Source organism: Rana temporaria, chromosome 3 (genome assembly GCF_905171775.1).
Source record: "Rana temporaria chromosome 3, aRanTem1.1, whole genome shotgun sequence".
NCBI lineage: Eukaryota > Metazoa > Chordata > Amphibia > Anura > Ranidae > Rana > Rana temporaria.
In genome coordinates, this window is record NC_053491.1 from 147,995,766 (window position 1) to 148,023,147 (window position 27,382).

The window sequence follows — 27,382 nt, forward strand, 5'->3', positions numbered from 1 at the left end:
CATGCCTCTTAATATATCCCTTGGGCTGTCTACTTTCCAAAAAGGGGTAATTTTTGGCATGTGTGTACTGTCTTGGCATATTAGGGCCTCAAGAAATAGGCATCAGTACATCAGGTGTTAACAATTTTTATAAGATTGGCACCATAGCTTGTAGACTCTTTAACCTTCACACATACCAAACAATATACACAGATATGGGTTATTTTTACCAAAGAAATGTAGCAGTATAAATTTTGGTCAAGATTTATGAAGAAAAAAAATACATATTTGCAAAAAAAAAAAAAAAGATAAAAATATCATTTGGGTACAGTGTTGTATGATGAATTATGATTCAAAGTCAGCACTAAAAGCTAAAAATTGGCCTAGGCAGAAAGTGCCCAGTATTGATGTGGTTAAAATGAAAAACACTCAAACATTGTGGATGTCCCATGTTGAATGGTGGATACATGTTGACACTCCTGTTTGTGTATAGGTCAGTGACTAATCTATTGAAAAAAAAGACATTCAAACTTAAATATTTCATTTTTGATAACAGGCTGTTGATTAAAGGACCAAACACAGTTTTTGGATACTAAAATATTTATTTTCATGATTTAAAAATAGCAGGAATGTTTACGTTTTGCATTGCTGAGTCGCATGGTAAAACTAGAAGAAAAACATAACTATGTAACCTTTTTTTGCAACATGATTATCTGTTGTAAGATAATAAACTATCAACACAGCCTGCCAATTACTTTTTCTGATCATCTATATTCTAAAGTGTAATGAAATTTAAAGCCAGTCATTTAAAGTACAATGAAATAAATGGCTTTGTGGGCAGTTGTATAGTTATGCTAGAATCAGCAATACATTTTACGCTACTATTACGGTGCAAATCACTTGAAATTTACTACAGGTTAGTCCAACTTTCTAAAATAGTACCTCAAACAAATCAGCTTTTTACGACTAAATTACTTTTCATACATTATAAACTATGGTCAACATAGAGTAAAGAACCTCTAAAGCTGATCTCCAGGATCAACAAAGATTTCTGTGCAGGGATGACAGCTTTTTTAAAAATATATATTATTTATTTTTCCTTTCTGGTACATTTCAACTTTTAGGTAATTCTGGGCACTTTCAAATATGGGGATGATTAAACAACTTTTTATCATTTCCTTTTCTCTACTGTAGAAGATTAGGTTGCATCCCAATAAAAAGACCTTGCAAAGAAAACAGAGATTGAACACAAACAAAAACTCTTGTTTTGAATGTAAGGGACTGGCTTAGATCAATGTACTGTAATGGCACTGGCAAAAGCCAGTCTAAGGTAGGCCATAGATGATGCGATTTTTTTTTCTGCAACCACAGTCTGCGCTGATGGAGGAATCTCTCCAAAGGAGTTATTACATTCTCCCAGTGGGAGGGTGCAGGAGCTGTCCCTGCCAGGAGAACACAGTGCTAGTGGAGCATGTAAAAATGCAGCACGCTGGTAGTACCCAAGGTGATCCATCGGTGGATCAACTTGGGTACAATCAGCCTGCCCATAAGATGGTTCAAATCTCAGTTGGTCCCTGCTGAGCCAGACGAGATTCAAACTATCTATGTTCAGCTTTAGGTTTGAAACAGATTTTCAGTAGCACTGAGTATTTGCCAAATGCACCAAAACTTCAGCATGCAGCAATGCAATGGCTTTTGGTCCCAATCTAAATAATGAGTGTTGGCAAATAAATCTACATTCATTAGTGCACATTTTAATAGAAAAGAAGAAACATTTCATGAAAATGTTTACATTAATGAAGCAGGATAATTCTTTTGATACAAGTTGCATTCATTTGGGATTATGGTATACACCATACTGATACAGACAACCACTTCCTCTATCTGCAAAAGATTAATATTTGGGGGTTAACAGAAAGTTATACAAAACCATGTTACCAAAGGAATAGTTCTAAATCAATCAGTAACACGTCACCACAATTAGGGTGGGCACGTGTCCTCTCATACCAAGCTTACATTAAGCCAGAAAAATCTCATGAAAATATAACATTATGTGGCAGTACAAACATATAAATGGTCAGCAATATCAACTCTGCTGGGAAAATTACACACAGCTTGCTGGTGAGATCAGCGAGTCAACAAATGACTCACGCTAATGGTGCTTTGTGCAAAACATGTTAAATATTAGAAGTTGCCTGAAAAATCTTTATCTAGAACAGCAGCGGGAATTTATTTTCAATGATTTGCTAATATTATATAATACACAATTATTGTGTCTATCTTTTCCTAGATCAAACAAATTGTATAGTTCTTGAGGAACAATCGGAGTTAACATAATACAGTGAAACTTTAAAAAGATATTTGTGGAATCAACCACCGTTCTCACCAACATGACAGAAATTACCATTTGCAACCATTTGGTCTACTGTCATTTTCAGGCCACTGAGCCCTAAGAAATATAGCCTCATCTGCTTAATCTAGGCCTAAGGGACTGAAATCACTGCTATTTTGAAATACCACTACAAATGTGGTTGATGATTTTTAACAAAATGCATCTCAGCCTATTATTCTAGATCACCAACTTCTAAAAAAAAACAAAAAAAAAAAACATTCAATTGATTAGATGTTTTGAGCACTGGCTAAAATATGTTCTACGTGGCAACAGAAACACATGTAGTTTGCCTTGAAACTATAGGACACCAAGAGGAGTAGTAACACTTCAGGAAAAAACAAACTGCAAAGCCTAGTAAGAACAGTCTTTCAGTTTACACAAATGTCTTCAAACATCACAATTCTGATGTTCATTAAATCACAACATCAATCTTAAAATATTAGTAGATATTTATCTTCATATTTCATTTCTTCAAACTGGATTACATATAAACTGTTAAATAAATAAACAAGGAACACCCCAAAGACTGAACTAAAACAGTCCACTATTAAACCCTGCTTGGGTTTTCATCATCTTCTTTATGGGAATCCTCAATGCCTCGTGCAAAGAGTCTGACAAGTTGACAGTGGACCCTGGAAACAAAAGAAAGAAGAAAAAAAAAAGTTTTTCCTTTTGTCATTTACAAATACAGAATATAAAATTAAACCTTGATTACTGAACCCCCAGAACTTCCCCAATCCCCTCTTTCTTCTCTACCCTTCCCATTTTAAGACGTGGCTTGTAAGTTTGGACTCTCACCGCCTAGTAGGCACTACTGTTTGACGTATACGGTCAGTTAATAACTATGCAGCTGTCTTGACTTTGGATGATGAATTTGTATGTAAGCAGACATTTCTTCCCTTGCTATCGGACTAATTTTATTGACAATGTCTCAATATGTGGATGTCCTTTACTCTGACATTATGTTCATACCTTTTGTACTCTCAACCATTACACAGAATAAATAAAAATATTAAACAAAAACAATGAAACCTTGCTTCTTGGACATCCCAGCTGTACAGTGTAGAAACCCAAAGTCTTTAACCATCTGCAATTCATTCTAATTACCTCATAAAAAATGGACTAAAGAGGTGTATAAAACGTTAACAAATGCACATTCATAGACAACGTAGCCCAACATCCCATGTTTTATTTGTTTACACATTACCTTCTTGTGTAAATCTTCAGAGAATAATTGTATGAACATTCTACATAGTGCACACCTATTTCCTACAAAGTTTACTGTACATTAATAAGAGATGCATGGCATTGACTGTAGCAGAACTAGGAAAGTGGAGAGTTGAACAAAGTTTAAGAAAAATAAATCTTTACCAAGAGCATGTGCAAGATGATGTATATTATTAGTTTATAAATAGAAATGTCCTGTTTTTTACATATTTTAGTTGGCTGTGCAAGTATAGGTCAGCAGCAACTTGTGGTTCACAGACAGATATTCTTTTGCATATCACACACCTTAGAACAAATTATTGTACTAAAAATGTGGGCTGTAAGAATGTAAGGACCATGAAAAAATGCCAAAACACGGACCACAGCTACAAAACCCATGACATAACTTGAAGTAGGTTGTAAATGCAGACAGATTGTAGAAATGTATCCTGTACCTCATTTCTATCGCAGTCTCATCAAGAGTTTCCCCATCACAATTCCAGACACTGTTCACCTGACTGCAGCCACAAGATGGATGATCTGTGCAGATCTGAGTAAAGTTCCTTTTTCCAATGTTTGCCAAATCCGTGCTCTCTGAATCATTTTCCTCAGAATGTTTTGGAGTAAACTGAAAAGTCTTTATCCGATAGACATCAACAAATGGAAAGTCAAACTAAGAAAAAAGAGAAAAAAAAAAGGAAAGAACATGTTTATGCTTAGTGTGCTCAGTGTTAACTTTTAAAAACATAAACCTACAGTAAAACTTAAGCCAAGTAAAACCATTAAGGCAAATCCGATCTATATTTAATGCATATGTATCAGATATATTTTCCAAAAGCAAAATGAGCCATACAGTTATAAAAAAATAAAGAAAGAAAATAAATGTTTTTTTTTATTGCACAGGTAATTCCCTTGGGTGTTAGAGAATCCCAGGTGCTTTCACAGCAATTTTAGGTTTCAAAAGCATATTTAAAATTTCCTTAACCCAAAACTATTTGCCAAATAGTATTGCTACCTGTATAAATCCTAAAACAGTCAGGTAGGTATTATGTGTCAGTACAGTTGGGCCCTATAGTGATTGTGGTGTTTGCCATGTTTATTTTTATAGTTACACCTTCATACTAAAACATAACATTCAAAATGCTGCATTTACTTTAAAATTCAATACCTGATCACTATTGCTTTTTGTGTGTCTGATAAGGTGCCGTAAGAAATTTAACCTTGAGCATTTACGAACTAAAATGAGATCTGCAGTCCCGTCTGCCAAGTGAGCTGCTGGTGAGAGACCTTTTGGGCTGCGAGGACAGGCACAGCTCATGACGGCCGCGTTAACCGCCATGAATTTTCCTTTGACAGTTTTCCATTTCTCTTCTTGTTCTAAAATAATAGAAAAGGATAAAATATAAATTAGAAGGAGACATTGTGATATCAATATGTACAGGTTTTACCACCCCCCCCCCCCATCCCAAGGGCAAGAGTCCTTGGTTCACATTTGTGCGGCTGCATGCAGGACAGCCCATTCATTTCAATGGTCTTCTCTACCTGCAGAAATACAGGGAAACAAGTCCCCCAACCCTTTTTAAAAGCTTGCAGCAAAAAAATACACCGTTTACAAATGCGTGGGGTATCATTAAAAATTAATGACACCACTACGTATCTTTTAATAACACATTTGCCTGCATGTCGAGAATGCGAACGTGTTCCCTAACATGCAGAAATGCTTTAGACTGAAGTGCCTAGAGACTAAAAAAAAAAAAAGTTGAGAAACACTGCCTTTCCAATCCATTTAAGAATGAAATGTACAAATGTGGCTTTCTTATATACATTGGAGTTGATTTACTAAAAAAGAGGAGAGGCTGTTCACATAGATAGTTGAATGAGGTGAAGCTGTGTTTACCTCAAACATAATATAAAATATACAGTACGTTGTACAATATCTGGCTGCTGTTCCCATCTTCCCCTCTGTAAACTGACTACGTTTATCATGACTGCTGATTTCTGATAGTGTGGTCAGTGTATGTGCCTCCATCATTCAACTATTTCCTCAGCATCTTCCCCTTCGTCTCCCTGTGTCTTCCATACTGTTCGAAAGCCAATCCCCGCCCTGCCCATTTTGCCTATATAGAGCAATGTAATTTCCCTAAAACTACTCCTCTCCTCCTCTTTGTTAAACAGTTCCCACCCATGCAATTCTGACATTTTCTCCTCTGTGGTTTTTCAAACAGATTCAACATGAATAAATAAGCTACCAAAATTAATGTATGCTATAAATTGCCTCCAGCATTGTTCCTGTTTCTTCTTGCTGGAGGCTGCAATTCTGCTGAAGTCCAGATCACCTCAGCAGCAGGAAATCTTTAGGCTGTTAACAGATCGGCCTCTAGTGGTTCTGAATTTTAGTACAATGCCTTAAAAAAGAGCAACTGAGCATGTGCACAGCAAGGCGAAACCGTGTAATACTGGATTTTAAACGGTATAGGCAATCATTTTTAATGTTTTACTTTGCTATGCCTGCAAAAGGGGTCAGTCTTAAGTGATATAGCAGGACTTAATTTTTTGACTAAAGTTCCACTTTAAGGCCAAATGGAGCCACCTGGCAGGGAGCCTTTGCTTCTAGCTAAGTTCACTTTAAGCAATGTTACAGGATGCATTTTTTAAATGCATAAGCAGTCAGGGCTGTGGTAACATTAATATTATTTTTGGACATCTTAACAAAATAAATTCCAAGTGCATAAAAACAAAATGTGTGCAAAGTCTCTCAGGCCTATCTCCTGCCAGTAGCTACAGAATCGGACCCTTGCTTTCTGTGAAGAAGCAGTGGTCTCATTGCAGGGGTCTGACATCTAATCAGCAGAGGACCTGGTGGACCACTGCAAAGATATTACAGCTTCTCCAGAAAGCAAGAATCCAAACTCTGCAGTAAGCTGATAGCACACAGGATTTTCTACTCAAGTTGAGGACAATTTAAAGAAAATAAACTTAAGACTTTGCACACCTTTTGTTTTGCTGCACTTGGAATGCATCTAGTTAATTTAAACTGAAACTTCAGTTGGGCTTTAACAAACCAAGTAGCTTAGCAATACATTGGGCTAATTTTTTTTGTATATGGAATACCTTATTTTCCCCAACAGTTTATTTAAAAAAGGTATATAATTCTTATTTTGGATACTGCCTCATTTCATAATACTTGCTGCAATTATTTTAGTAGAGCCAGCTACTGCATTGACATATGCCCAAGCGCTAATTAACTTCTTTATTGAAGCACTGAAACAAAGTAATCACTACAGTGAAATAAATAGGTTTCTGGTTACTTTCTGCTTACCTAAAACAAAAAGATAATGACAGGGGGAAAAAAAGGCAGTCAGGCAAAAGAATGACATTCACAGCTGATTGAATCCTTGTTCACAGCCGATTTGGTGGGTTTAGAAAAAAAAAAAGGGAGTACAGATCCATGTCCAGTCAAAAGGTACTACATTCAGATCTATCCTGAGGTCAGTGAAAACTTGGTCGTTGTTCAACATGTGTTTACAGATCCATGTTACTGTAATTCACTAGTAGTATTATTATACCACTAGGTCCAAGCCACGCTTGGGAAGACTTATAGACATCATCTGGCATTCTGTACCAGAAAATGTCTTTGTTCTTTGCACAGAAATAAAATAATGTCCTACTGCTATACACTGTTCTCTTTTTCTGAGCAAAAGCTTATCTCATGTACCATAGCTTTCACCAAACACTCTAGGTTTTTGACACTGTTCTGGGAGCTCAAAACTGTCGACAAAACAATTTCCAAATATAAAATTCACTGTGCTCAACCCAGATGGATCCAAGTATCAGTGTGCAAAAGACAGTGCAGTGGCTAATGCCCTGTACACACGATCGGAATTTCCGATGGGATAAAATCCGATGGAATTTTCCATCGGAATTCCGTTCAAGCTGTCTTGCATACACACTGTCAGACCAGTCGTCCAAAACGGGGTGACGTAAAACACTACGACGAGCCGAGTTCCACACAGATGATCGGAATCAGCCATCAATTGTGCAAGTTCTCCCACTTAAAAAGATGAGAGGCCTGTAATTATCATAGGTATACCTCAACTACGAGACACAACATGTGGAAACAAATCCAGACAGACAATCACATTGTCGGATTTGGAAAGAATTTATGTGCAAATTATGGTGGAAAATAAGCATTTGGTCAATATTAAAAGTTCATCTCAAAACTTTGTTATATATCCTTTGTTGGCAATGACAGAGGTCAAATATTTTCTGTAAGTCTTCACAAGGTTGTCACACACTGTTGCTGGCATGTTGGCCCATTCCTCCATGCAGATCTCCTCTAGAGCAGTGTTTCCCAACTCCAGTCCTCAAGGCACACCAACAGGTAATGTTTTCAGGATTTCCCTCAGATGAAACGGCTGTGGTAATTACTAAGGCAGTGAAACTGATCAAATCACCTGTGCAAAATAATGGAAAGCCTGAAAACATGACCTGTTGGTGTGCCTTGAGGACTGGAGTTGGGAAACACTGCTCTAGAGCAGTGATGTTTTGGGGCTGTCGCTGGGCAACACAGACTTTCTACTCCCTCCAAAGGTATTCTATGGGGTTTAGATCTGGAGACTGTCTAGGCCACTCCAGGACCTTGAAATGCTTCTTACGAAGCCACCCCTTCATTGCCCCTGCGGTGTGTTTGGGATCATTGTCATGCTGAAAGACCCAGCCACATTTCATCTTCAATGCCCTTGCTGATGGGAGGAGGTTTGCACTCAAAATCTCACGATACATGGCCCCATTCATTCTTTCATGTACACAGATCAGTTGCCCTGTTCTCTTTGCAGAGAAACAGCCCCAAAGCATGATGTTGCCACCCCCATGCTTCACAGTAGGTATAGGGTTCTTTGGTTGCAACTCAGCATTATCTCTCCTCCAAACACGACGAGTTGTGCTTCTATCAAACAGTTCTACTTTGGTTTTATCTGACCATATGACATTCTCGCAATCCTCTTCTGGATCATCCAAATGCTCTCTAGCAAACCTCAGACAGGCCCGGACATGTACTGGCTTAATCAGGGGGACACGTCTGACACAGCAGGATCGGAGTCCCTGGCGGCGTAGTGTGTTAATGATGATAGCCTTTGTTACGTTGGTCCCAGCTCTCTGCAGTTCATTCACTAGGCTCCCACGTGTGGTTCTGGGATTTCTGCTCACTGTTCTTGTGATCATTTTGACCCCACAGGGTGAGATCTTGCATGGAACCCCAGATTGAGGGAGATTATCAGTGGTCTTGTATGTCTTCCATTTTCTAATTATTGCTCCCACAGTTGATTTTTTCATGCCAAGCTGCTTGCCTATTGCAGATTCAGTCTTCCCAGCCTGGTGCAGGTCTACAATTTTGTTTCTGGTGTCCTTCGACAGCTCTTTGGTCTTCACCATAGTGGAGTTTGGAGTGTGACTGTTTGAGGTTGTGGACAGGTGTCTTTTATACTGATAACAAGTTCAAACAGGTGCCATTAATGCAGGTAATAGGTGGAGGACAGAGGAGCCTCTTAAAGATACAGGTCTGAGAGCCAGAAATTGTGCCTATTTGTAGGTGACCAAATACTTAGTTTCCACCATAATTTGCAAATAAATTATTTTCAAATCAGACAATGTGATTTTCTGGATTTATTTCCACATTTTGTCTCTCATAGTTGAGGTATACCTATGATGACAATTACAAGCCTCTCTCATCTTTTTAAGTGGGAGAACTTGCACAATTGGTGGCGGACCAAATACTTTTTTGCCCCACTGCATGAGGATCCTAGTAAAATACCTGCAGGCTTTTAATACACACACATTTTTCTTTTAATGCATGTCATACCCTCCCACACTACTCTCCTGCACATTCTACCTGGTGTCCTAACCTCCACACTCCAATATGCATATAGCCCTGCTGTCACACCATTCGCACTCCTCTCCTGCACAATGCCTACTATTGTACCCTGCACACACTACCTGCTGTCATACCCTCTGCACTCCTCTCCTGCACATACTTTATGCCATTATATCCTCCACACTTCTTTTCTATACATTTTACCTGCCTTAATACCCTCCACTCCTGTACATGCTGCCCCATCATACCCTTCTGCACCCCTCTCCACATACAGACTCCTGTCAAACCCTCTACATTCCTCTTCTGCATATACTACCAGCTGTCATACCCTCCACAATTCTCTCCTGCAGATACATAAGCGAGGTTTACGCAGATCTGACATTTTTGCAAAAGCATGGTATAAAACATAGAAGGTATAACATCACAAACATTGTGATAGGAAAAATTATTACGACAAATACTGGCATTAAATTTAACATAAACCTGTCCACCCATGAAATGTAAATTTAGGACTGTGGGTGCAGGTTGGGCTTGAGGTGAGGTGAGTGAGTGGTACAACACAACCTGTGACGTATGTAATATGGAATACATAGGAAAGTTTAGAGTGAAGGAAAGAAAATCAGTTCACACACCATTTTGAATAGTCCTCATCCCAAGGAGCCTTGCACAATCTTATAATACTGTATATGTTACGATAGCATGCAGTAGACAGAAGTTACAGTCTGCCTTAACACACACACAGAGATACAAGGTTTCCACAGACATAAAAAGCAAACAAGGTGGCAAAAAAAACACTCAAAAGATATGGAGAAATTGGGGCTATAATACACAATAACCATTAATCTATAACAGGAAATCTTGCTAAACATCATCAGTACAAAACATCAACAAATATGAATCTATGATGTGTTGATTTTGGCTCTTCAGACTTCAGGTTGGCTGTACTATATAGGCAAGACCTAACACTACTTTTGCCAAAATATAGCAGTACAACATGACTGCCAATACCATAATTGCCTTTTGTTTCCTCAGACATCTGGATAAATCAGCCAGAGCAAACCTGCCAAATACTATAAATCCATTAGTCTTTGTTCATATTAACCTTGTCAAAGGCAGCAGAAGATGGGGTTAATAATGTGTAACGTATGTTCAAATAAACAGCTACAAACCTACACCAACAGTTGATAACACAACATCACAAAAGGTGAATAAACAAGCAGCAGACCAATAATTTGTCCTTGCCTCTAGATAAGCCATTTATGCGATTTCCACCTGTGCGGTTTTAAGACATTTTAGATTATTTATTACCCATCTGTTACAGCAAAGGGCTACCAATATTTATACTACCACTAACATGGAAAAGTTGAATTCCTATTGCCTACATGTAAGAAGTTAATAAAGTTAATAAAGTCACAGCTGACGCAAGTTATTATGCTAAAAAAAATAAAAATAAATGAAAATTATGAAAATAGAGGGGAAAAAAAAGCCCAAATAAAAAGGAAACTATTGCAACCACCACATCAATTGATTGCAAAGCTGCAATGTATTGCAATTTTGGTTTTAGATTTAATACTGCTTTAGGTTAATCAAAAACCACAATAGGCTTGAACACAGCAAGAGGTCATTAAAGGAGACTTTACATGACAGAAAGAACAAAGTTGGAAAGATTTATGACTGGTAGCTCAAATCAGATGGAAGATGTACAGCAACTTAATATAAAAATGTATTTAATAACATATAAGACATTAAAGTGATTGTAAAGGCAGGGTATGTAAAAAAAAAAATCTTCTGCATGCAGCTTCCCCTGCAACGCCCCCCTTATTCTTACCTGAGCCTGATCTCAATAAAACAAATGTGCACGAGAGCCGAGGTTCTCTCCCCTCTCTCACTCTTTATTGGCTTAGATACAGCAGAGGGAGCCATTGGCTCCTGCTGCTATCAATCACAACCAGTGAAGAGGGAGCAGGCTCGAGCCATGCAGGGAGGCAGGCCAGGATTGCTGGTGGGGAACTCAAGAAGAGGAGGAGGAGGAGGAGGAGGAGGAGGATTGGGGCTGATCTGTGCAAAACCAAAACAGGCAAGTATAACACGTTTATTATTTTAAAGGAAAAAAAAATCTGAACATTTAGTAACACTTTAAAAAAGAAAGGCTATTACACACCTGTTATCCATTCTGCACCATAGCTCCGATACTCCCCGCAGAGATTTTTAAAATCTGACATTATTACTGTACATCTAGGACAGTGATGGCGAACCTTGGCACCCCAGATGTTTTGGAACTACATTTCCCATGATGCTCCACTACACTGCAGGAGTATCAAGGGAAATGTAGTTCCAAAACATCTGCAGTGCCAAGGTTCGCCATCACTGATCTACGAGAAAAGGTAAACATTTATAGAAAGAATAAAAAAACACATTGAAAAAAAGCAGGGATGGACAGCTTCTTGTCCATTATTATAATCCATATTTTAACACAAATATGTAATGTGTGCATGTTCTTAAATACTGGATATATAAAACACAATTGTGTTAGACATAGAATGCATAAAAGGGAGAGGAGAAAAAAAATGATCTCAATAAACACAACATTTAGCCCTGGTGACTTTGTTTTGTTTGTTTGACCCTGAACTAGATATCCCTAGCCCTGAACTATAAAACAGATATTTATCAAAGCACAGAGATTATTTTAGCCACAGTGAGAGTTATCAATTATCTTTCAATTAACATAATCTCACCATTGTGTTGTAAGCCACAGGTCTCTGCTCTCTGCTGCTCCCTCAGCTGATTGCTACTTTGCCTGCAAATGTAGCACCTAGAAAGATAAAACAAATACAAACCTAAGTGAGCGAACAATTTATTTTCACTCGGATAACCACATATGACATTTTAGACATTGCATAAGCAAAGAACTTTACTTGGTTTGTGTAAATGCAACAAACTATTATAAATTGAGTAGATATGCTTTTCAATGAATAAAGCAACTTACCCAGATGTGCAACAGACTTTATCCTTTGGGGATCCAACTGCCCACTTTGCTGGCTGGAAAGACACTGTCCCTTCATAGTATCGATGAGACAGAAAAGTCTTGAAACCTAAAATATACAGTCTCAGTTTTAGCCCTTACCATGCAGGTTGCATCATCTCAACGAATGCATCTATGTAGCAATAACAAAGAGGAGAAGCAATAAAAGTTGATAACTGTGTTAAGTAATGCTGTTATGTGTCCCAGTATTGGTTCTCTTAAATTTAGTTGGCAAGGTACACATCTTATACATTACTTGGCTTTTTACCTTAAAGGGGTTGTAAAGGTTTGTTTTTTATTTTCTAAATAGGTTCCTTTAACCACTTAAGCCCCGGACCATATTGCTGCCTAAAGACCCATGGGGTTTTTACAGTTCGGGACTGCGTCGCTTTAACAGACAATTGCGCGGTCGTGCGACGTGGCTCCCAAACAAAATTGGCGTCCTTTTTTCCCCACAAATAGAGCTTTCTTTTGGTGGTATTTGATCACCTCTGTGGTTTTTATTTTTTGCGCTATAAACAAAAATAGAGCGACAATTTTGAAAAAAATTCAATATTTTTTACTTTTTGCTGTAATAAATATCCCCCAAAAACATATATAAAACATTTTTTTCCCTCAGTTTAGGCCGATACGTATTCTTCTACCTATTTTTGGTAAAAAAAATCGCAATAATCGTTTATCGGTTGGTTTGCGCAAAATTTATAGCGTTTACAAAATAGGGGATAGTTTTTTTTTGCATTTTTATTTTTTTTATTTTTTTTACTACTAATGGCGGCGATCAGCGATTTTTTTCGTGACTGCAACATTATGGCGGACACTTCGGACAATTTTGACACATTTTTGGGACAATTGCCATTTTCACAGCAAAAAATGCATTTAAATTGCATTGTTTATTGTGAAAATGACAGTTGCAGTTTGGGAGTTAACCACAGGGGGCGCTGTAGGAGTTAGGGTTTACTTTGTGTGTGTTTACTAGTGTAGGGGGGGTGTGGCTGTAGGAATGACGTCATCGATCGTGTCTTCCCTATAAAGGGAATGACGCGATCGATGCGCCGACACAGTGAAGCACGGGGAAGCCGTGTTTACACACGGCTCTCCCCGTTCTTCAGCTCCGGGGAGCGATCGCGACAGCGCGGCTAAAAACACATAGCCGAGCCGTCGTCCCGGATCGCTCCCCGAGCGGACCCGACCTCCGCATGTACCGGGGGGGGGTCCCGATCGGACCCCCCACCCACGTCTAGCAGAGGACGTACAGGTACGTGGATGTGCCTGTCCGTGCCATTCTGCTGACGTATATGTACATGAGGAGGTCGGGAAGTGGTTAAGCTAGTGCATTGTTGGTTCACTTACCTTTTCCTTCGATTTCCCTTCAAATTTTGTTTTCACTTCCTGTTCCTCCTCAGTAAGCTGTGCTTGCTGACTAACCCCCAGCCAGAACGACTAGGATGATGGGGGCAAGCTTACCGAGAAGAAACAGGAAGTGAGAAATTCAGACAAAAGAAAAAAAACATTTAGAAGGGAAATCGAAGGAAAAGGCAAGTAAACCCACAATGCACTAGCTTAAAGGAACCTATTTAGAAAATAAACAAACCTTTACAACCCCCTTAAAGTGGACCTAAAGCAATTTTTCATCTTTCCATCTATTAAATCTTCTGCCCTTGTTGTTTTAACTTTGGATAGTAAAATATGGTTTTTCTGTCAGTAAATACCTTTTACAGCCCACTTTCACTTTCTCATTTGGTAAAAAGCCTAGGCTTATGACATCACACACAGCTCTCCAACTCTTGTGAGAGTTTGCCAGGAAAGGATGGGGGATAAGTCATAAGAAGGCCAATGAAAGCTGCAGAGCTGGAGGTGTGTCCCCATGTCTAAGTCCAGGAAGTGACCAGGCAGCAGCTTCAGCTGCCCACAGTTAAAATAGATGCAGCCAGACTTAGTGGAGGGAGATTTCTACAGCATATTTGGCAAGTACAGAATCACAGCATATATAAAATAATATGCAAAGTAGTTGGAGGGAAGCTTCAGAAAGGCAAAGATGTTTTCATTACAAATTACATGAGCAAACTGCAGTCTCTCTTTAAGGAGATTCTGTAGCTTTTTCCATATGTGTACATTGCACTTGGAATGTTATAAATTACTTCCTGGAAAATCTATAAACAATGTAAGGGATTCAAAGGTTATAAGAGCTTGGTTGAATTTTAACTCCTTCACAATGGATAATTAAAAAAAAAAAACACTTAATGCCTGAACCCAGTTTGGCATGCAATACCAAAGTTGTGCATTTCATTGCGACCTCTTTGTTTATCCTGGTAAACTAGAATTATATTATTTTCAGGGAGTGGTCCTTCACTTGATGATAAATCTTAATAGATCTCATGGTAAAAAAAAAAAGAAAAAAAAAAAAGAATTTCGAAAGGCTTTATAGCACAACATAGCACACTTACCAGTTAGCCTGCACTCTGGAAATGTTAGAGTTTGGACTGCAGTTTATACTAGGGATGCACCGAAATTTCGGCCGCCGAAACATATCGGCCGGAAATTGTGTTTTCCGCACTTTGTCGAAACAGATAGGTTGCCGATAATGGTGCCGAAAAAGGGGCAGGGTCATCCCGCTGGGTGCCGCACGTGTATTATCCCGGCGCGCCCCTCAGAGTCTCTCCTCCTCCTCCTCACTCCTGTGTACATACAGTACACAGCGTCCCTAGTGCCTGGTAATGCATGCCACACTGTGTCAAAGCTGGATCTGAATCGCCGTGCAGCAGCTGTAACGATGTCTCTGATCCAGCATCGCCGGCCACCTCTCTCCGCCGGACACAGCCGGGCGAATGACGCGGCTGAAGCTGTGACATTTCTTTTATTGGTGAGGCGGGGCCACCTGTCATGTGACCCCACCCCCTCTGACGCAAGGGGGAAGCCAGGCTTCACCAGCGATGTAGCAGAGGGTGCGTCAGGGGGGGGGGGGGGGTCACGTGACGGGTGACCCTGCCTCACCAATAAAAGAAATGTCACAGCTTCAGCCGCATCATTCGCCGGGCTGTGTCCGGCGGAGAGAGGCGGCCAGCGATGCTGGATCAGAGACATCGTTACAGCAGCTGCACGGCGATTCAGATCCAGCTTTGACACACAGTGTGACATGCATTACCAGGCACTGGTAGGCTGTACCTCATGGGCACCGATAGGCTGTACCTCATGGGCACTGGCAGGCTGCATGTCATGGGCACTGGCAGGAGGCTGCACGTCATGGGCACAGGCACTGGTGAGGCTGCATGACATGGGCACTGGCGGGCTGCTACATATGGGCAGAGGCACTGGTGAGGCTGCATGACAGGCACCGGCAGGCTGCTGCATCTGACAGGCACTGGTGAAGCTGCATTTGATGGACACTGGTGAAGCTGCATTTGATGGACACTGGTGAAGCTGCATTCATCTCCTGTACCACGTCTGCAGTCTCTGACCATCTGCTGTACTATGTCTGCAGTCTGACCATCTCCTGCATCAAATCTGCTAGAGGTGCACCGCATGGAAATTTTGCTAATACTATTAGCAATGTTTTATATAATATATAGTATACATTTTATTTAAAATATAAAAAAATAATGTATTTAAAATATATACTGTCATTTTTGGTATGGGTCATTTTCAGTTTCGGCCTGACATTTTTTTTTTTTTTCGGTTTCGTTTCTGAAATTTCCATTTCGGTGCACCTCTAGTTTATACAGAGGCATCTTGTCATGGGCACGGCGGCTTATGCACATTTGAAAATGTGTGCAAACAAAACCCTCTGTTTTTAATGTAAACAGTTAAACAGGGTACATTTTGTAGTTTTGCAGGCTGGCTGGTAAGTGTGCTGGGATTTTTTTTTGTTTGTTCATATTCATGGACCCTGGATTATAGACTAGTACCTTCAGGCAGGTATACACAATCTTTTCAGGGCACACACCTTGGACATCCCCCTAAAACCTCTCTTGTCTCAGTCTTCTAGCAAGCAATGCAACGTAAAGCAGGTAATTTTCACGCTCAATTCCCTTGTCAACACAATCAGTGCAGGGAGCCGTCCCTGCTGGCGGACATAGCTGCTGACAATTAAATGTAAAAATCTGACATGCTGGTTGTACCCAAGTTGTTTGATGGATCAACTTGGGTTCAACCAGCCTGCCCATGGATGGGCTGAAGCTTGGCCAATCCCTGCTGAACCAAACAAGATATAAACCATTTATGGTTGGCTTAACACAGAACAGAGGGGAGGGTGGCCTGTGTCCTGCACTCACTACTGTGCACCAAGATATGGAATGACAGTCAGCGGCTTTCCTCTCTGCTTCTCCACACTCGTTGGAGCGCTGAGCCGTGGAGGTCTGTTCTAGTAGGTCTTTCCTGATATTTTCTTAGTCGCAAAAGCCATGGTTCACAGAGAGCTTCCAAAGCATCAGAGGGATGCTTTGAGATCATTGTTAAAAGGTATCAGTCAGAAGAAGGGTATAAAAGAATTTCCAAGGCATTAGATATACCATGGAACACAGTGAATACAGTCATCAAGTGGAGAAAATATGGCACAACCGTGAAATTACCAAGAACTGGACTTCCTTCCAAAATTTATGAAAAGACAAGAAAACTGGTCAGGGAGGCTGCCAAGAGGCCTACAGCAACATTAAAGGAGCTGCAGTAATATCTGGCAAGTACTGGCTGTGTGGCACATGCGACAACAATCTCCCATATTCTTCATATGTCTGGGCTATGGGGTAGAGTGGTGAGATGAAAGCCTTTTCTTATGTGGAAAAACATCCAAGCCCAGCAACATTTTGCAAAAACACATCTGAAGTCTCCCAAAAGCAGGTGGACAAATCGATTATGGTCTGATGAAACCAAGGTTGAACTTTTGCCCATAATTCCAAAAGATGTTTGGCACAAACAACACTGCACATCACTAAAAGAACACCATACCCACCACGAAGCATTGTGGTGGCAGCATCATGCTTTGGGGCTGTTTTTCTTCAGCTGGAACAGGGGTCTTAAGGTAGAGGGAATTATGAACCGTTCCAAATACCAGTCAATATTGGCACGATAGAAAGCTGAACATAAAGAGGAACTTCATCTTTCAGCATGACAACGACCCAAAGCATACATCTAAATCAACAAAGGAATGGCTTCACCAGAAAAAGATTAACGTTTTGGAATGGCCCAGCCAGAGCCTATACCTGAATCCGATGTGTGGGGTGATGTGAAGAGGGCTGTGCCCAGGGGAACCCCTTGCAATATGATAGATTTGGAGTGTTTTTGCAAAGAAGAGTGGGCAAATATTGCCAAGTCATGCTATGCCATGCTGATAGAATAAAAAGGTGTGTAAAGAAACCTGCGCTGGGATATCTAAGGTTAAGAGGCTGCTGCCTTCCTAAAAGACTGTCCCCTAGAGGGCAGAATGAATATAGAGTGTAAAAGGGTAGGAATAGTGGCGCTGCCTAAGTATTGCTACACCTGAAGGTCCCGATGCGGGTCTACCTAGACCAAATGTGGTGAATATGTGCTCCACTTAGTGCAGTATGGGCTGAACTGAATATATTTTTATTTTGTTTTTTACCTGCATATATATATATATATATATATATATATATATATATATATATATATATATATATATATATATATATATATATATATATATATATATATATATACATACACACATACTTTTAGTGTTTTCCCTGCACACTCTGGCATCGGAGTTACATGTGGACTTTGGTTCAAGTACATCTGCTGCAGCAGCCAGTCTCACTGCAGGCTATGCCATATTGTTTATTTTAAATAAATATTTTTGAATTTTTTGACAACACTCTTTGGCCATACTTTATTATACCATTGGAGCCCCTGGTTTTGTCCCCTTTGAGGAATCGAGACAGCCAAGGAGTGGAGATACTGGAAGCCTGAAATCCATCGGAAGGAAGGAGAAAAAAATTGGAGCAGAGGAACGTCTAAAAGAACCGACAATACGTGCCTGTTACCCCAAGAGGGGACCTCTGTCTGGTGAGTGGGGAACCTGGAGGGGAGCACCGGGAGCACGTCGGAGTGTGTTATAGGAACACCCCTTTTCCACCATCCAGATCCCTTTACTGGACTCCAATTATTCCATCAAGACCTCCACATTTTTATATTATCTCCTCTCGGAAATTCATAGACACTGTACATTATTGGCTCTCATAGGCTGCCAGCTAGCCGCATCCATTTCCATACAGCATCGTCCTGTGCAGATCACAGGGTGGACTGGTGCTGTTGGCTGATTATACAACATTTATGCATGTGTTATCTATGCAATTGTTTTTGGCTACTGCTTGATTGTGGCTTTTTTAGTCATTTACAGTGTTCATTTGCACATACAATGTTTGCTGGACCATCATAGGGTTCACATTATTTGCTTTTGTTCACTAGCACTTATCGCAATCTGTGTATGTTTATTTACTGGTGTCTGCATACTGTGTTAGTGTTTATAACATAGAGGTATACTAGCTCAGACACCCCATTGATCAGCAGCACACTTCTAGTGCACAGTTGTTGGGTTTACACTCAGTTACACCCTGTCCCTAGCACTCTAAGTGTAGCTGTTGGCCATTGAGCTCATGCTCCCTTAGTCCTCTGACTCTGTGGGACCCCTACCAACATAGACCTTAGTCAGTTCAGCCCATACTGCACTAAGTGGAGCACATATTCACCACATTTGGTCTAGGTAGACCCGCATCGGGACCTTCAGGTGTAGCAATACACTTAGGCAGCGCCACTATTCCTACCCTTTTACACTCTAGAATAAAAAGGTGCTTCAAGAAAGTGTGTACACACTTATGTAACCATGTTATTTTAGTTTTTTAATTTTACTCCCCTTCATCTAAAATATTTCAGTTTGTTGTTCAACTGAGTTGTACAGTTTATAGGTCACAATATAAGGTGGAAAAAGTTCTGAAATGATTCATCTTGTCTAATTTTTTATATCACAGAAACCTGACATTTTAACAGGGATGTGTAGACTTTTACTATAATATATATATATATACACACACACACACACATATATATATACACATACATACATACATACATACATACATACACATACATACATACACACAATATATATATATATATATATATATATATATATATATATATATATATATATATATATATATATATATACACATACACACATACATATACACACACACACACACACACACACACACACTATACGGCTCTACTACACAGCTGCTGTGCACCCATTCCTCTCCCCTGCCCAGTCACAGAAAGCTTTGGATTGGGCAAGGAGGCAGACAGTGCAGCTGCAAACACTAGGGCTGGCAAGTAGGACATCGGTAGCTGGGATGTCGTAACTTTGGAATTATAACACTATGCGCGTTCAGTGAAACAGTTTCTTGTAGAAAAAAAAAAAAACACCCTCCAGAAGTGGCATACACCTTGTTGCACTTAACTTGTATGCCAGCAGTTTTCCGGAGTTCTTTTTTAATATAAAGAACAAGAGCACCAACTACATAAAACCTGTGAATACTTCAACTCACAGAGCCAACTTGGCCTTCAAGCACGATTACTAGCAAAACTGCAAAACACAATCGCTTGTAATCATGCTCTGGATTTTAGAAACAGCCAAGTTCAACTGCATAACACACTGTGCTGGTTGTGGATGAAATCTTAATTTCAAAGGAGGGAAGAAATGCAGTAATTACATGTACAAAAATAGCATTCGTGAGTGTAAGCTGCAATTTTGTTTCATCTCATTTTTGAGTTTTGATTAAAATATAACTGAGAAAATTCATGTGATTTATAGTAGCTACAAGTAAAAATTCATAAAAATTTGGAGAAAAAAAAACAAACAGAATTTCCATAATTGCATTTACAAACGTTGGTGCATCAGAGAGCTTTAGTACAGTAAAATGATGGATCGCTGTTGCACAGCAAAAGAAATCTTAAACTCACAAATTACATTTAAATTTTTAATTGCCATCCACAGCTTACATGGCTTTCTTGTAAATCTGTTTTTAATTTTCCTACTGGGACATGACTTTCAAAAACATTACATCTTACAAACAGGAAGATTTGATAAATGATAAACAAATATAGTTCTGAATTATTTCCAATGATTTATGATTAAAATGTTATCACCAAAGATGACAGATGCTTCACGGAGACCGGAGAATAAAAAAATAATAATAATAATAATAATAATAATAATAATAATAATAATAATAATATGCTACATTTGGATGTGAACATGTCCCTACGTAACTGTTACAACAGCTTAAAAAAATAAATAAAAGATTTTTGGTACTTGGCAAAAAATCCTTGGAGTTCATTGAGGGACACAAGATTCAAAGACTATACAGTCGTCTACAAAAGGTTTTAAACACAGGGGAGGGGGGTCAACCAGCTTGATATAATCCCTCTCACTCCCAGCGTGCTTCAATTTTGTAAAAAAGAGCAGTACCTGGAGCAGGGCCTGTATGCCTCAATGAACTCCAATAAAAAGATTTTAGTAATCCTTTTTTAAGCACAAATCAAGTATTCCTTTACATTCATTGAGGGACACACGACTGGGATGGCCAACAGCATCAACACTAAAAAGCCCACACACGGAAAAAAAGACATGGCCACTTGGGGCTGACTGTGGGCATGTAAACCGTGGATGAGGTAATCATATGTAAAAAAAAAAAATCTGACAGGCTTGTTTTATGGACAGTTTGTAAAAATCAACCCATTTTTATCTGTTAATATATGTCCGGGAACGGCAACTGCTGTGTATAAAAAATAAAAAGGAGAGGAGATCACCCGTCGCTGGATACCGACAACGTTGGAGCAGGGAGCCGGGACCGAGTGAATTGTCACCGCTGGATTTTTTATTTTATTTTATTAATAAAGGACTTTTTTCTACAGGGTGTGTGTGTGTGTGTTTTTTACAACTATTTACACTTCCTTCATGAAATGGTAGGGGTACAGTGTACCCCATTACCAATTCACATAGGGGGGGGCAGGATCTGGGGGTCCCCTTTGTTAAAAGGGGTCTTCCAGATTCTGATAAGCCCCCGGCCCGCAGACCCCCACAACCGCCGGCCAGGGTTGTGGGGATGAGGCCCCTGTCCCCATCAACATGGGGACATCCTCCCCATGTTGAGGGCATGTGGCCTGGTACGGTTCAGGAGAGGTGGGGGCTGCACTCTGTCCCCCCCTCTTTTCTGCGGCCGGCTAGGTTAACGTGCTCGGATAAGGGGTCTGGTGTGAATTTTTGGGGGAACTCCACGCCATTTAAAAAAAAAAATTGGGGTGGAGTTCCCCTTAAAATCCACAACAGACCTGAAGGGTCTGGAATGGATATTTTGGGGGGAACCGCACGTAATTTTTTTTTTAATTGACGGCGGGGTTCCCCTTAATATCCATACCAGACCTGAAGCGCCTGGTAATTGAATTTGGGGGGACCCCCACGCTTTTTTTTCTTTTTCTATGAATGAATTCTCTCTGAATTGCCAGGAGCCGACAATTCATTATAGCCGCGAGTCCGGTTTTAAATTACTTTTTTTCTCTTTCAGAAATTTTGTGCAGGGACAGTTCCAAGTACGGGAAACATGCGCTTCTTCACATGCTTATTTTTATTTTACACCCCCCCAGGTACGAAATTTTAAGGAATATTTCACTTTTATTGTTTCACTCTAAGCATTATTAAAATTCACTGCTCCCGAAAAAACGTCAGTTTTTAAAACTTTTTTTGCATTGATACATGTCCCCTGGGGCAGGACCCAGGTCCCCAAACACTTTTTAGGACAATAACTTGCATATTAGCCTTTGAAATTATCACTTTAGATTTCTTCCATAGACTTTAACAGGGTGTTCCGCGGCTTTTCGAATTTTCCGCGAACACCCCTAATTGTTCGTTGTTCGCAGAACAGGCAATGTTCGAGTCGAACATGAGTTTGACTCTAACTCGAAGCTCATCCCTAATCAGTAACCCCAAAACTTACAGGGCAAGGGGGAACTCTGCGGATCCTGATGCAAAGGGAAACACTGATGCAAAGGGAAACACTGATGCAAAGGGCAATGCGGCAGACCCTGAAGTATCTCGGAACACTGATGTAAAGGGCAACATGGCAGACCATGATGCAAGGGGGGCTAGAGACCACAGCATTCCCCTTTACATCAGGGTCCACAGAATTCCCACCTTTAGCGATCGTAAAGTGGAATCTGCCTTGGTCTGCAAGAATCATCAGGACACCCTCCATCTTGATCCGGAGGAGTAGTTTTTTTGCCAGAAAATGCTGTACCTGTAAACAAATCTGCTTGGTTTGTTACTGAATCTGGAAACCACTAGGGTCCCAATTGGTACCACTAGGGTTCCCAATTGGTACCACCCAGCTCCGATACAGGTTAAGATAACACATCCAGGCATGAGGTCCATTCCCCCCTGATCCAGGCGTTGTGCAATGAGAAAGTCCACCTGTCCAATTCACTAGCATGTAAACAGTGGATGAGGTTGAACGAAACATGAAGTTCTGATCAGGTCCAAATCCTTTCTATGTTTCTTACAGCAGCTAGACTTTTTTTTTCCCCCAGTGGTTGATGTATGCAACTACCCTGATGTTGTCTGACTGAATGACTCTTCAGTTGGGATGTCCAGCATTGTAAGGACAATTAAATCACCCAAAGTTTTAGAATGCTGATTGGCAGATATGCCTGCACCGATTAGGTGCCCATAACTCCTCTCTTGACTGAAGAAAAAAAAAACATATGAAAACAAGAACTAGGGGCTAATAAAAATGGTTAAACTTTCGTCAACAGGGAAAAGATGTCCATCCTCTAGACACTAGCCAAAAAAAACATGCCGAGAGTGGAAACTGTTATACCAGGCTGATTACTTTTTTATGCCAGTGTGTTATGGCTACTCACAAACAATTTAGAGAATAGTAAATTGCAATGTCCTGTGTTACTTTACCTGAAAAGTCATATCTGGCAGGGCCCAGCCACCTATTCTTTTCACTGCATTTCACGACATCTCCATAGAAACCATAACCCAACAATGAAACTGTGTATTTCAAGAATGTTTTTCTGTCGTGAACTGAACTAACATCAAGGGGCTGAGAATCACCTATGTGGAAAACAAATAAAACACTGGATTTCTAAAAGCAGAAAAAAAAGATGACAGCGTTTACATTCACTTCGTATGGCAGCTCTATTGCTGTGGCGGCTTGTTCAATCAGATCCAACATTTCACACAAAAAAAAAAAAATTAACTTTGCAAATTTTAGCATTTTAAACAGGTAGTACACAATAATAAGGAACACATTGTAAACATTAACAAGATATTTAAAATGTTCTTATAGGCACATAAACGGGTTAAGCCCTTACTCTATGTACAATTTAAAATAACTGCATTTAGTTCTAATTCAATGAAACACTTGGGAGTTTTGCCAGCTATATCTCATTGGGGAGCATTCCTTTAATTTCCTGCCCCACTTCCAAAACAGAAAGAATGGAAATTCACTCCAAAAGTGAGGGAATTCCTGGTTGACAGTGTCACCAGAATTAGTGTCCCCATTGCAGAATTGGATTAAAAAAAGTGTAAGGGTTCATTTACAGGCATAAGACTCATATGCCATTGATGCTTTTTACCCCTACAGTAGTTTAGCAGTAGCAAAAACGCAGTAAAAAGCCCAATTGTTGCCTATAAAAACACCAGTCACTAACCTTCTGAAAACGCTTATAGTATGCTTGGCCACATAGGCTAACATGGAGGGTAGTTTACAGGCAGAGAAATAAAAAGCTCAAACGCCTGAAGCAGATTTTTTGAGCTTCAGTTTGCATGAGGCCAAAGGCATTATGTACCTTCCTACCTGCACCTTGTGTTTTTCACCTGCTTAAGATGTACAGTACACTGATCATGTAGCTTCATGGTGTCATTTGTTAGCCTGTACGTACAGCCTACAGTAAAGGAAATCTTCACATTCCAGTGTCAGAAATTTCTGTTTATATTCAATCATGCGGCATGCAGCATGGCAGTGCACAAGGTAATGCATGATCTCTGTCTGTAGTCCAAGAACTGATACTGCCTGTGGAAAAACAAGATATCCCACAATCCCAAAATATTTCTAGGGCCAATATTAATGGTTATCTCTAAATGAATGATCTGTTGGGCTTTTAAAGCGGTTGTATACCCGGCTTGGTAATTTTTACCAACAGGTAAGCCTATAGGTACCTGTAGGTAAAATGAATATCGTCTAAACCTGCAGAAACAGAGGGAAAAGGTCAGCTCCCTCAGCAGTGACCAGGCAAACTGCAGGGGCCTCGTTCTAAGGCAAGTATTTCATAATGTGTATAGTATATGTGCTAGCTATTGTCTTGCAGGGGGGGGTTTCAGTGGTTTACTACCGCTTCAAAGTGCCGCCTATGGTAAATATAGAGCATTATGTTCAAATTTAAAGCGTAACATGCTGGGTATCTGTTTACCAAGTGCAACCTCATCTTTTATATTTCATTACAAAATTGGGTAATATATGGTGTTTGTGCAACCAAATTTTTTTACTTGCCTTTTATTACAATTTTGCACTTGATAAACCAATGTGCAAATATCATGATGGATAAAAAAAATTGGATTTTTGTACTTGCCGTAAAATCCTTTTCTCTGAAGTTCATTGACGGACACAGTACTTTAATTCTTAACCATAGAGTTATATCGCCACCTTCATGAGAGGACTAGGCAGAACATGGGGCGGTCCTACTGGCTATAACCCCTCACACTGCATCCAGCAGCTCAGTTCGTCAAAAAGCAGTACAAACAGAAAAAGGAGGGGTTGGTGTTGTCCGTCAAACTTCAGAGAAGTACACAAATCCTATTTACTCTTTCGTTCATTGACGGACACAGCACTTTGATTCCTGACATTAGGGACATCCTTAAGCAGTGTCCAAAAAATTAGGAGTGGGAACAACAAGCAAAAACTCCACCCAGACACCCAGAGCTCCTCAACGGAGGAGTTGCAACCTTAAATAGCTGCCTGCAAAACCTTGCGGCCGAAAGAAGCATCCGCAGATGCACTCACATCAACCATGTAAAATTTTGTGAAAGTGTGAACGGACGAGCAGGTCGCCGCCTTACACAACTGGGAAACGGACGCTTGATGGTCGGAAAGCCCAGGAGGCACCAATTGCCCTGGTCGAATGTGCTGTGACAGGAAAGGGAGGCACCCGCCCCTTTAAGGCATAAGCCTGGATCACGACCGCCAGGCCCTTCTTTGTTACCGAAACAAACAGTGAATTCGACCTCCGAAACAGAGCCGTAGTCGACAGATACACCCGCAGAGCCCGAACCACGTTCAAGGAATGCAAAGCAGCCTCTTTGGGATGCAATGGGCGAGGACACAAGGATGAAAGCACAATGTCCTCATTTAGATGGAACGCCGAAACAACCTTAGGAATAAACGAAGGCTGCGGGCGTAGCACCGCCTTATCCTTGTGGAGGATCAGGTAGGGAGACTTGCAAGACGATGCCGATGCCAGGCCAAAAGGGAGAGCTACAAATTGGTAGTGCTCGTCCTTGACCACAAACCGAGAAACCTCCGATGCCTATGGGGACATGTAAGTATGCGTCCTTGATGTCCAGGGACGCCAGGAAATCCCCTGGATGGAGTGCAGCGACCACAGAGAAAACCGATTCCATCCTGAGCCTTTGCACCTTCACAAAGCTGTTGAGGGCCTTGAGGTCCAGGATCGGACGGACCCCTTCCTTCTTCGGGACTACAGATTGGAGTAGAAGCCCTGAAACCTTCCTGCGACAGCACCGGCACTATCGACCCGCGCACAGCAGGTCTTGCACAGTCCCAAACAAGGCTTCCAGGCGAGCCAGAAGAAGATGAAGGTTGGAGGGAAAAAACCTGTTTGGTGGACAAGAAAAACTATCTTGTATCCTTATGAAACCACTTCAGACCCACTAGTCTGAAAGCAGGGAGGTCCACCGATGGCGACCCCCAACCTGAGAGTTGGGTGGGGGCAAACCTTCATGCAGTCGTACATGTGTTCCCAGCCTTGTCTGGCTTCTGGAACCAGGAACGCTTCTGTCCCTCAGCGGAAACCTTGTCGGTCTGAAAACACTTACCTGCCGACCCGGGCGGACGAAAAAAAATGCTTTGGAGCAGAAAAGGAAGGCCCTGGCCTATGGCGTGGCTCCCTACCTTTTCTGGACTGTGGGAGCAACGTACCCTTACCCTCAATAACATTTTTAATAATGTCATCCAGCAAAGCTCCAAAGAGCCTCTCTCCCTGGAAAGGCAAATCCGCCAGAGCCTTCAATAGACCAGCATTTTAGCCAAATCAGGCGACGTAGCACCACAGCAGATACTGAAGTCCATGCACCAACTGGTCTGCCAATTCCACGCAGACTGGGAAAGCCTGGGGATTTGAAGACTCTGTGGAAGAATGGGCCAAAAAAAATAAAAAATCACACCTGAGCAATGCATGCGACTAGTTTCTTCATACAGGAGGCGTTTTGAAGCTGTCATTACCAACAAAGGATTTTCTACAAAGTATTAAATACATTTCAGTTAGCGTGTCCGATACTTTTTCCGTGTGTCATTTCATTTTATTACACATACTATATATTGCCAAAAGTATTGGGACACCTTTCTTTACACTCACTTGAACGTAAATGGCATCCCAGTCTTAGTCTTTGAGGTTAGGAACTGATGTGGAGGAGAAGGCCTGGCTCACAGGCTCCGCTCTAATTCATCCCAAATGGGTTTCATCGGGTTGAGGACAGGACTCTGTGCAGGCCAGTGAAGTTTCTCCACCCCAAACTCACTCATCTGTGTATTTATGGACCTTGCTTTGTGCACAGTCATGTTGGACCAGGGAGGGGCCATCCCCAAACTGTTCCCACAAAGTTGGG

The 27,382-nt window shown here is 40.7% G+C and overlaps 1 protein-coding gene across 2 annotated transcripts in view; it reads right to left on the reverse strand.

Moving 5' to 3' along the window:
* Positions 1–561: 561 nt before the first annotated feature.
* The window catches only part of CERK (ceramide kinase), a 102,799-nt gene continuing 75,978 nt past the window's right edge, over positions 562–27,382 (reverse strand). For both annotated transcript variants that reach the window (XM_040343644.1, XM_040343643.1), the window contains 6 exons: positions 23,441–23,593; positions 12,433–12,538; positions 12,182–12,258; positions 4,746–4,954; positions 4,033–4,250; positions 562–3,003 (listed from right to left, as the gene is read on the reverse strand). In XM_040343644.1, coding sequence (XP_040199578.1) covers positions 2,919–3,003; positions 4,033–4,250; positions 4,746–4,954; positions 12,182–12,258; positions 12,433–12,538; positions 23,441–23,593 — 848 coding nt within the window. In that variant the 3' untranslated portion in view covers positions 562–2,918. The remainder of the gene's footprint in view (positions 3,004–4,032; positions 4,251–4,745; positions 4,955–12,181; positions 12,259–12,432; positions 12,539–23,440; positions 23,594–27,382) is intronic.